Raw genomic sequence first — 12,086 nt, 5'->3', positions numbered from 1 at the left:
TCAGGCTTGCTCACTTGGGATAACATCTAGGACCGTCTGTCTGTTTATCTGTTCATATGTTTGTTGTTTTCTTATGTGGTTTCTCATGTAAAGCTGCTTTGAGACAATGCTCTTTGTTAAAAGCGCTATACAAATAAAATTGAATTGAATTGAATTGAATAAACTCCAGCTGAATCCTTCCGTGTAAATATGGAGAAATATGGAAATAATTGCTTCTGTATTCTCATTTCCGTAAACAATGATCCATAAATTAGAAATCATTTACAATATGCTGTTAATATATCCTGAAATATTCCCACATATAGAAAGAGATTTAATTTTTTAGCATAACGGTTTAACAGAAAGATGGAAAGAGAGCAGGGGATGGGGTGGATCGGAAAGAAGACAGACAGAAGTAAAGAATGAAAAGCTAGCCGGTGTGTAACACTGCTAACACTGCCATCACTGCACTTCCTGTCAGAGTCTCAAAGCAACATGGGTTTGGCTCATGTGATTTTTAGTCGGCCGTGTAGAGCTGGGTACAGACGTGCTGTGGGAGAGAGAGAGAGAGACAGAGAGAGAGAGAGAGAGATAGACAGAGAGAGAGATGGAGAATAAGTGACAGAGAGAGAGAGAGAGAGACATGGAGAGAGACAGAGAATGAGGGATAAAGAGAGAGAGTGAGACAGACAGAGAGAGAGAGACAAACAGACAGACAGACAGACAGAGAGAGAGAGACCGGGAGAAAGAGAGAGAAAGAGAATGAGAGAGAGAGAGAGAGAGAGAGAGAGAGAGTCATCTAGCAGAACAACACGCAATGTAGCAGTGGTGGTGGAGGATGCCCGGGGGTCACTGGAGATCAGGTCACAGCAAATGAAATATGCTGATTGAGCTTTTTAACAGTGGCTGGCAGCAAGACTCCGTCCCTGTGACTTTCATCTCCACGCTTTCACTCGGCAGAATGACATTTAAAATACGGAATGTCACGGTATTCCTGCCTGTGATGATTTTTCTAAGAGACGTTGTTTTTTTTTTCCTTTTTTGTTTTAAACCGCCGCGGGTTCTGTCAGGTCCGGATCAAAAGTCTAATTAGATGTCAGCATATGTCTATCTCCTATATCTCTGTCCTTTATATTTTATAATTAAATCACTCGTTCTGTGATGTTACTATGGGAACAGCTTACTCACAGAGGCGTGTACGGCGGGAAACACCGCATAAAACCGCTTAAAAGATAACCGTCTTCTTGTTTTTCTTTAACATTTAAGGAAGGAGTCTCCAGCGTCAGAGCTTAGAGACGGTCTGCGGGTCTGAGGAAGCTGTGAAACATCTTCAGGGGGTTACATGTGTGACAAGTCAGAAAAAAGAGGATGGTGTAGCAACGACTGTTTGACGATAGCCATTCGTGATTAAAAATAGCTATCTGGACAAATCTAGCAAGTGTTCTCGACTAGCTAGGGCTCTCATGCTAGCTATGAGGCAGCTGTAACAAGAAGAGAACAATCAAATCAAGTGCTCTAACTAATTATTTATAAAAATGGTCTTCAAACCTCATGAGACATCCTGTTAGCAGACTTCGGTATGACGAAAACACGGCTACTGATTCACAGCAGCTATACAGCAATAGCATGAAGAACGCGAGGGACGGATTAGCGCGGACAATTAATCTGACTCATCTGTTCTAATTTGTCTCATTGACCTTGGATTTTGTTCTCCGTCTGCGATCCGCTGTGATGACGTCTGCGCAGCACGGAAGATTGTAAAGATTTATTTTTGTCTGTGAGGATTATCACACCTCCCATGAGCTGCCACTCTTCCTCCTGTATGTTCGAAGGCATTCTAGAGAAAGCCATCATCTCCGTCTGAAACATTACAACAGGTAACGTCTTCCCCTGGCACCCTGCACTGTGCTGTGCATCTGTCGCGGAGATGCTACGTTCGTTTGGAGCCTGAGCTCGTGTCATCTTGTCTCAGAAGCTCCCTCGTGTTGTGCGGTTTCCTGAGGGAGTGTGAGCTTTAGAAGAGTCGAACACAGTGCTGTGACACTGGCTTCTTAATACTGCTTTCCTAGGGAGAATAATAATAATAATAATAATAATAATAATAATAATAATAATCCACACGGTTTAGGCCACGCCCACAAGCTGCCACCTCACACACCAAACTCCGGAATGATCCCCAGGGTTTTTATTTTTTTTCCTGTCGTCTGCTTTTTATTTTGTCTGAGTTTATTAATTAACTGTAAATTGTGTGCTACTGTCGTTCTCTATCACACACACACACACACACACTCACACACACTCACACACACATACACATACACACACACACACATACACATACACACACACACACACATGCGCACACACATACACATACAATAATAATAATGAGAAGAAGAAACAGTATTTGTATTTGACTTGGTATTTGACTCAGCATTTGATTCTGTGTTCAACTCTTTGTTTGACTCAGTGTTTGACACAGTATTTGACTCTGTATTTGACTCTTTGTTGACTCTTAGTATTTGACTTGGTATTTGACTCTGTAATTGACTCTGTGTTCGACTCTTTGTTTGACTCAATGTTTGACTTAGTCTTTGACTCTGTATTTGCCTCTCAGTATTTGACTCAGTGTTTGAGTCACTGTTTAACTCAGTGTTTGACTCTTTTTTTCAACTCTTTGTTTGACTCAGTATTTGAATCTGTGTTTGACTCTGTGTTCAACTCTTTGTTTGACTCAGTGTTTGAATCTGTGTTTGACTCTGTGTTCAACTCTTTGTTTGACTCAGTGTTTGACTCAGTATTTGACTCTGTATTTGACTCTTTGTTGACTCTCAGTATTTGACTTGGTATTTGACTCTGTAATTGACTGTGTTCAACTCTGTTTGACTCAGTGTTTGACTCAGTATTTGACTCTTTGTTGACTCTCAGTATTTGACTTGGTATTTGACTCTGTAATTGACTCTGTGTTCGACTCTTTGTTTGACTCAGTGTTTGACTTAGTCTTTGACTCTGTATTTGCCTCTCAGTGTTTGACTTAGTCTTTGACTCTGTATTTGCCTCTCAGTATTTGACTCAGTGTTTGAGTCACTGTTTAACTCAGTGTTTGACTCTCTTTTCAACTCTTTGTTTGACTCAGTGTTTGATTCAGTATTTAACTCAGTATTTGCCTTAGTATTTGACTCAGTATTTGACTCTGTGTTCGAACCTGTATTTGCCTCTCAGTATTTGACTTGGTATTTGACTCAGTATTTGACTCTGTTTTCAACTCTGTTTTACTTAGCGTTTGACTCAGTATTTGACTCTGTATTTTACTCTGTGTTTGACTCTCTGTATTTGACTCAGTGTTTGAGTCACTGCTTGACTCAGTGTTTGACTCTCTTTTCAACTCTTTGTTTGACTCAGTGTTTGACTCTGTATTTGACTCTGTTTTCAACTCTTTGTTTGACTCAGTATTTGACCCTGTGTTTGACTTTGTGTTCAACTCTTTGTTTGAGTCAGTATTTGACCCTGTGTTTGACTTTGTGTTCAACTCTTTGTTTGAGTCAGTGTTTGCCTCTGTGTTTGACTCCGTGTTCAAATCACTATTTGACTCAGTGTTTGACTCGGTATATATAAATAAAGTTAGATGCACACTTTCCTACTTCTTGTGTCTCGAGACCCTTCAGTCGTACATGGTTACCGCTGTATCCCGATACGCGATATCCCACCAGGCGTGATGCAGGTAAACAGAACCCAAGCTGTGTTCAGTCCAGTGAGGAACACATCAGCTTGTCTTTTGCCTCTGACTAATGTGTATTGTGATTCTCACGTCACTCTTCATCTTCCTCGGCTATTTCGTTTGTTCAGTTTTGTTTTGTTTTGGTTTTTTTAATATACTTGTCAATTGAATCAGCGTTCCCACTTGTACGCACTCACACGTGTGAGAAAGCGTAAACATTTTATTTTCTCTGGAGTGATGCGTGACGATGAGAATGCAGCCCTGAGAGGATTTGACAGTAATTCTCAACACGCTCTCCGTGTGTGTGTGTGTGTGTGTGTGTGTGTGACATCTTACTCATGGGATTTGAAATGGAATCCACAGACACACAGTGATGAGTTTTCAGTGGTATCACAACACCTTACCTTTTCTGCTGGAGCGATTTTTGGGATATTAATATGACGGAAGCGGCGACATGAATTATTTATTTCTCGGCGCTGTGCTGTGTTTTTCAGAGTGACAGATTTGCTACGCTTGCTGAAAAAAAAAAAACAACAACAAACACCAAAGTAGTGCTTTGTGCTTGACGCAAAAAAAGGTTCACGTGGACGATCATTAATCCTGAAAAGAAAAACAAAGAAACAAACAAACAAAAACAAATCAAACCAAACTTCACTTAACCCGCTGCACCCTGCTGTCTGTTCCACACCATTACACACAGAACCTAGAAACCATACATCTGACTTGGCTGTTAAGCCTTCATGGAACCCTTGAAGGATCTACACAGAAGCCTTCACCGGGGTTTTTCCCTACACCAGCTTCCACAAGGTTCTAAACTCTTGGTTTGGATTCACGTGTTTTATGGTTCCACCCAGAAGAACCCTTGTTCTGTGCGTATTAGCCGGATAATTCTTCAGTAGAAAACCTCAGAGTTACTGTTTATTTCCATCCTAATACCTAGAAGCTGTCAGGCGCTTGGTCACAGTCTAATAAAAATGATTCTTCAAGGGTTCCTCGAAGCTGTATTCGATTAATAAGTTTCCTAAAAATACTCACAAACTCCCAGAACTCTTAGTTAACTAATAAACCTGTAAAGAACCCTGAATAGAACCCCATTTTCTAAGAGACTTTCTTTGGTTTTCTTCTCGTCACGCTGTTCTTAAAATAAATGGTACTTTAATGGTTCACTTGGTAGGTTCAAGGTTATTATGTTCTTTACAAGAAGACGTAAAAACACACAATAAACCCTGAAAGTTTGTGGTCTCCAAATCGTGGCTCATTTTATTTTTGTTCTTTCTGCCTAGAGTTGAACTTTTAGCTCTTGGTCCTTGGTAGAGGTTCTTCGAGGGTTCTTCAGTTCTTCTCATTAGGAGGTTCTTAGGAGGCTTCTCACAGTCTCCTTGGTGTCGGGGAATTTTGCTGTCGTGGAGCCGGCCGAGGAATCCTTAACGGTTGCTTGAGAGACAACTGAAGAGCCGTGAACGTAATGTTTGTTGTGAAGAAGGAATGTATGATCAGCTTATTGCTTCAGGTTGTGAAACATTTATTTTCATGGATTTCAGAGAACCTGAGTGAAGCACCTCAAGAGTCAGGCTGAATTTTTTTTTTTATTATTTGCATTTCAGTAAAAAATTAAAAATGTTTTTTTTTTGACCCAGACTGCAGCTGAGGTTAAACTCCGCTCGTTAAATCCTTTATGAAGTGCAGATTATTCGCTTTCTGAGTTTTCCACGTGCTCCGACCTCTAAATGATTCATTCCAGGCCAGAGAGGGAATTTCTCCTGTGAGCCTGAGTTTTTCTGGGTTTTTTTGTTTTCATGTGTAACTTTTTACTTTCAGTTTATTTTTTGATTCTATAATCATGTTATTTTTGTGGTGTTTATTTATTTATTTATTTATTTATTTATTTATTTATTTAGAAATAGACTTATTATTATTATCATTATTATTATTATTATTATTATTGTTATTAAATCTTAAAGCAATTTCAAATCTAAATAGTAAAAAAAACATCACAACAGAAATCTAAATAGTTTATAAATTTAAATTGTATATTAAAAAATTAAATTCGAAATCAAAACAATAATCTAAATCGTGACTCGAGATATAAATTATAAAATCAAAATTCAACAATTTAAACAAAATCTAAATTTGGTAACCTAAATTTGGTTTCTTTTCCTGTGTTAAATAACTATAAATATATTCTGATTGTCCTTTTTCCATTGGCTGAGCTGCATTAGGGTGTGGCCTGGCCTGGCTTGGCCAACATGATTGGACAAAAACAAAAAAGGGGGAGGGGTCTTTTAGGAGGGAAAAAGAGCAATAAATAGGATTCTTTTTGTGACTAAAAAGCAAAAGAGGAAAGTGTAAAATTCTAAAAATACAAAAATTCTATAAAAACAAACTTGAAGACTGTGGGGGTTAAACAAACAAACAAACAAACACTTATTTTATGACCATGTGCAATGAATCACTTCCATTAACTATTTTCACAGAATTGGATTGAAAATGTAACACACACACACACACACACACAGATGCAAGACTTGGAAGATGAATGGAAACACATATTTTATATATCTTATAAAACACATCTAAAGTATTTTCTGTATTTTGACTGTGTATATGTTTTCATATGTTCAGTGGAAGACAAACACTCAGTGCTTGACTCTGTATTTGACTCAGAATTCGACTCTGTATTTGACTCAGAATTTGACTCAGTGTTTGATTCAGTGATCGACTCTGTATTTAACTCTTATTTCGACTCTGTATTCGACTCATTGTTTGACTTTGTTCAACTCAATGTTTTACTTAATGTTTGACTAAGTATTTGACTCAGTGATCGACTCTGTATTAGACTCTGTATTCGACGCTGTATTCGACTCAGTGTTTGACTTTGTGTTCAACTCTGAGTCTGTGTTTGACTCAGTGTTCAACTTTCTGTTTGACTCGGTGTTTGACTCAGAGTTTGTCTCAATGTTTTACTTAATGTTTGACTCAGTGATCGACTTTCTGTTTGACTCTGTGTTTGACTCAGTGTTTGACTCTGTATTTGACTTTTATTTCAACTCTGTATTAGACTCTGTATCCGACTCAATGTTTGACTCTGTGTTCGACTCAGTTTTGCTTAATGTTTTACTTAATGTTTGACTCAGTGTTTGACTCTGTATTAGACTTGAGAGTTTGACTCAATCCCAGTCAACGTTGCAAGGTGGGGCCCATGTGGGCACCATATGGGCTTGAAACATGGGCCCTAGATGGGTTTGTCTGTGGGTTCCACGTGGGCCCCATACAAATTAGCCCATATGAATCTTGAGAATTTCTGAATTTCTGACAGAAACTTTAAATTATATTCATAATTGATCCTGATTCTCAATTCTAGAGCTAGCCTGATGGGATATTGTACCAGTTTTAGGTAAAGTTTATAAAATCTAATAATCTATAAAGTTAATCCTGACACACCCATGTGGGGCCAGTCCAGTACCCACAGATAAACCTATAATGGGCCCTTGTATATACCACATGGGCTTCACAAAATGCGACCAATATGGGCCTCATGTATGTTGCCCAGTTGGGCCCCACATTTGCCCCAGTCAGAATATACGTGAGATTCATATGGGCTAATTTAGATGGGGCCCACATGGAACCCGCAGACAAACCCATCTGGGGCCCATGTTTCAAGCCCATATGGTGCCCACATGGGCCCCACCTTGCAATGTTGACTGGGATGTTTTACTTAATGTTTGACCCTGTGTTCGACTCGGTGTTTGACTCTGTATTTGACTCAGTGTTTGAATTTGTGTTGGAGTCTGTGTTCGACTTGGTGTTGGACTCGGTGTTCGATTCTGTGTTCGACTTTGTGTTGGACTGAGTATTTGACTCAATATTTGACTCTGAATTTGACTTAATATTTGACTCAGCTCATCAATAATAGTCCATTATTTTGATACACAAATGGCTCGAAAACTGATTCTGAATGCAAGAAACTTTTCCCACATACATATGTAATTTTTTAGGAATGAAGATGTACATGAGACTGACTGCCTTTCCTCATTTAAATATTAACAATTAAAACTTTAAGATTTAAGTTCATGACTCTGAACAGAGACAACTTTCCTCATCTATATATTATTATGACTTTTTGAGTTAAGTTGCTGGAAGGTGATGGGAAACATTCACTTATATAACATATCTAAAGTGTTTTGTGTATTCCAATGTGTATATATTTTTATATACACACAGTGTCCATTTTATTAGGAACATACACTATATTGCCAAAAGTATTCGCTCACCCAACCAAATAATCAGAATCAGGTGTTCCAATCACTTCCATGGCCACAGGTGTATAAAATCAAGCACCTAGGCATGCAGACTGTTTTTACAAACATTTGTGAAAGAATGGGTCGCTCTCAGGAGCTCAGTGAATTCCAGCGTGGAACTGTGATAGGATGCCACCTGTGCAACAAATCCAGTCGTGAAATTTCCTCGCTCCTAAATATTGCACAGTCAACTGTCAGCTGTATTATAAGAACGTGGAAGTGTTTGGGAACGACAGCAACTCAGCCACGAAGTGGTAGGCCACGTAAACTGACGGAGCGGGGTCAGCGGATGCTGAGGCGCATAGTGCGAAGAGGTCACCAACTTTCTGCAGAGTCAATCGCTACAGACCTCCAAACTTCATGTGGCCTTCAGATTAGCTCAAGAACAGTGCGCAGAGAGCTTCATGGAATGGGTTTCCATGGCCGAGCAGCTGCATCCAAGCCATACATCACCAAGTACAATGCAAAGCGTCGGATGCAGTGGTGTAAAGCACGCCGCCACTGGACTCTAGAGCAGTGGAGACGCGTTCTCTGGAGTGACGAATCACGTTTCTCCATCTGGCAATCTGATGGACGAGTCTGGGTTTGGCGGTTGCCAGGAGAACGGTACTTGTCTGACTGCATTGTGCCAAGTGTAAAGTTTGGTGGAGGGGGGATTATGGTGTGGGGTTGTTTTTCAGGAGCTGGGCTTGGCCCCTTAGTTCCAGTGAAAGGAATTCTGAATGCTTCAGCATACCAAGACATTTTGGACAATTCCATGCTCCCAAATTTGTGGGAACAGTTTGGAGCTGGCCCCTTCCTCTTCCAACATGACTGTGCACCAGTGCACAAAGCAAGGTCCATAAAGACATGGATGACAGAGTCTGGTGTGGATGAACTTGACTGGCCTGCACAGAGTCCTGACCTCAACCCGATAGAACACCTTTGGGATGAATTAGAGCGGAGACTGAGAGCCAGGTCTTCTCGTCCAACATCAATGTGTGACCTCACAAATGCGCTTCTGGAAGAATGGTCAAAAATTCCCATAAACACACTCCTAAACCTTGTGGACAGCCTTCCCAGAAGAGTTGAAGCTGTTATAGCTGCAAAGGGTGGACCGACGTCATATTGAACCCTATGGATTAGGAATGGGATGTCACTTAAGTTCATATGCGAGTCAAGGCAGGTGAGCGAATACTTTTGGCAATATAGTGTATGTGTTAATACATATAAATAGAAATACATGCTGCACTGCACTGTGCAGGAGGTAACGTCTACATTTCCAGCCCCTAACAGCACACGTACTGAGTACCCATAATGCACTGCTGCATGGTTTGAAAAGGACACAAAGACACCCTTGAAAGTCAACAGCTCTTAGCGCATTAGCATTGACGCAGGTATCTTCATTGTCTGCGTGTCGGTGAGCCTCAGATCCCCCGTGTGTGTCAATAAGATCTGAATAAATGATGAATTGAATTATGAATGTGTGACTTTTTAGAAGTCGTCGCTCTTCAAAGCGAGCCGAAGAAGGCCGACTCACCGCTTTTGATCGTTCTTCGTTGCGTTTGTTTTTAATTCTCTGTCCCGTCCATCTGGCGACAGATGTTCCAGCGGTGAACTCTGTAACACGCGTCAACATGCTCGCGGATCTCGACTCGCTCTCGTCTGACGCTCAGGAAGATGAAACTGGCTCAAAGGTCATGACTCTCCAGACTTCCTGGAGTTACAGAGCGACACTTCAAAATCTGTGTGTGTGTGTGTGTGTGTAGCGTAAAATTCTGGTACATTCTCTGAATCTGTATGTTACTGTATACCACACACTCTCACACACATCAGAGCCGTTCATTCATAATTCATTGTCATCTGCATAGCAATTATCTCCTGAGTGTGTGTGAGTGTGTGTGTGTTTTATATTATGAAATATATTTCTATTAAAAATGGTAAAGAACCCATTGGATATGGACCGTTAAACACACGTGTAGGTTGTCTATGATCTATGTACACATTACATTGCTGACTCCAGAAGTATTGGCACCCTTCATGAAAATGAGCAAAAATGTGTCTGTAATAAAATATGCAGTATTTATTTATTTATTTATTTATTTATTTATTTATTTATTTGCCCTGGTGACTCAGTGGTAGGTTTCTCGCCTGCCTTGCAGAAGGCCCAGGTTCGATTCCCAGCCAGTGCCCAAACCCCAGCCACTGGATGCAGTGCCGGTCCCAAGCCCAGATAAAAATGGGAGGGTTGCGTCAGGAAGGGCACCCGGCATAAAACCTGTGCCAAGTTGTCGTGTGGACCAGTCAGTCCACTGCGGCGACCCCTCACACATGTAGGGAACATCCGAAAGACTCATGCTCATGGCTCAACAAGAATGACTCACAACTGACTAAATCACAGTGCGGTTCCACAAGAGGGCGCCAGAGTTTCCACAGAAAATTCATTATTTAACTCAGGGATTTTTTTATTTTTGTATGCTGTCACTCTTTGTTGTCACAACATGCTGTCACAACTTTGTTTATTTTCAGTTCATTGATCTGTCATTTTTCAGTTTTAACCTAATTTTGTACTTGTAGAATTACATTTTTATGCTAGTTTTGTACTTTCAGTTTTGATTTTTTTATGCTCGTTCTGTATACTGTCACTCTCAGCTTTTTTCACTATCAGTTTTCAGTTTTATGCTAACGGTTGAACATTGAAGACGGCAGATTTATGCTAGTTTTCCACTTTCGTTTTTCATCTGGATGCTAGTTTCGTATGCTGTCTGCTTCAGTTCTATGCTAGCGCCTGAGCTCTGTTTATTCCTGCTTTTGCACTCTGTCACTTTTCAGCCTTGTGCTAGTTTTGTACTTTAGAGTTGCAGCTTTATGCAAGTTACTGAACAATTAACTTAATTGTGTGTGTGTGTGTGTGTGTTTGTGTGTGTGTTTACTACCTGCTCGTCTGTGCTGGAGTTTTAGCCCTTTATTAGTTTTGTACTCTATCATGTGGCTCTTAATGTCAGAGAAAGAAGAAGCTAAGAGCTCTTAATGATTCAGTCTGTGCTTGACAATCCTTTTGTTTCTTAGCTAGCAGGAAGCTTCTGAAACATGTGATGTAAATAAAACGGATGTTATAAATACGTTCGTTCATGTCACTACATATGGAAAGTTTTTTATATGTGCAAGTTTAAAGATGAATGAATAAATAAAGACGGATGTGTGACTTTCTGGCGTTTCAATGCACTTTCTGTACCATGTTAATTAGCATCTTCAAGGCATCGTGTGATTAAAAATAAATGTGTTGCAGCCGCGGCTAAGTGGAAAGTTTGTCTGTTAATTGGCCTCGCTGCTATGCAAATGTATGAAGGAAAAGGCTTCAGAAACTTTTGATCATTTTTACAAACATTTCTCTAATTATACAGAATTGCCTTCTGATGAATATATATATAAAAAGTGTTTGCTGATTTACTGTCTCACTTCTTTTGAATGTCTGCAGGGAGATCAGGCGAGACGGACGATAAAAAGAAGAGAGAAAGTGGAAAAACGAAAAAAAAGAAATTTCCCATCATCCATTGCACCAGTCATTACCACCAGAGAGGAAGCCTGATTGAGTAAGTGAGTGGGTGAGTGGGTGGGTGAGTGAATGAGAGGGTGAGTGAGGTAGTGAGGGAGGGAATGAGGGAGGGAGGGAGGGAGGTAGTGAGTGAGTGAAGGGTTGAGTGAGTGAGTGAGTAAATGAGTGAGTGAGTGAGTGAGTGAATGAGGGAGGGAGGGAGGCAGTGAGTGAGTGATTGAGTGAGTGAGTGAATGAGGGAGGGAGGGAGGGAGGGAGGTAGTGAGTGAGTGAGTGAGTGAGTGAGTGAAGGGTTGAGTGAGTGAGTGAGTGAGTGAGTGAGTGAGTGAATGAGTGGCTGAGTAAAGGGGTGAATGAGTGAGTGAGTGACTGAGTAAAGGGGTGAATGAGTGAGTGAGTGAGTGAGTGACTGAGTAAAGGGGTGAATGAGTGAGTGAGTGAGTGACTGAGTGAAGGGGTGAGTGAGTGACTGGGTGAAGGGTTGAGTGAAGGGGTGAATGAGTGACTGAGTGAGTGAGTGAGTGAGTGAGTGAAGGGGTGAGTGAGTAAGTAAGTG

At 40.5% G+C, this 12,086-nt stretch overlaps 1 protein-coding gene across 1 annotated transcript in view; it reads left to right on the top strand.

Annotated features, from left to right (window-relative positions):
* Positions 1-11,590, top strand: part of det1 (DET1 partner of COP1 E3 ubiquitin ligase) — a 43,234-nt gene extending 31,644 nt beyond the window's left edge. Inside the window, exon 6 of the mRNA XM_058397446.1 lies at positions 11,453-11,590. Within this exon, the coding sequence (XP_058253429.1) occupies positions 11,453-11,477 (25 nt within the window). The 3' untranslated portion in view covers positions 11,478-11,590. The remainder of the gene's footprint in view (positions 1-11,452) is intronic.
* The last annotated feature ends 496 nt before the right edge of the window (positions 11,591-12,086 follow it).

This window comes from Hemibagrus wyckioides, linkage group LG08 (assembly GCF_019097595.1).
Source record: "Hemibagrus wyckioides isolate EC202008001 linkage group LG08, SWU_Hwy_1.0, whole genome shotgun sequence".
In the NCBI taxonomy this organism is placed as follows: Eukaryota; Metazoa; Chordata; class Actinopteri; order Siluriformes; family Bagridae; genus Hemibagrus; species Hemibagrus wyckioides.
Note: the sequence above shows the minus strand (reverse complement) of the source record. Positions and strands in the feature narration are given on the sequence as shown.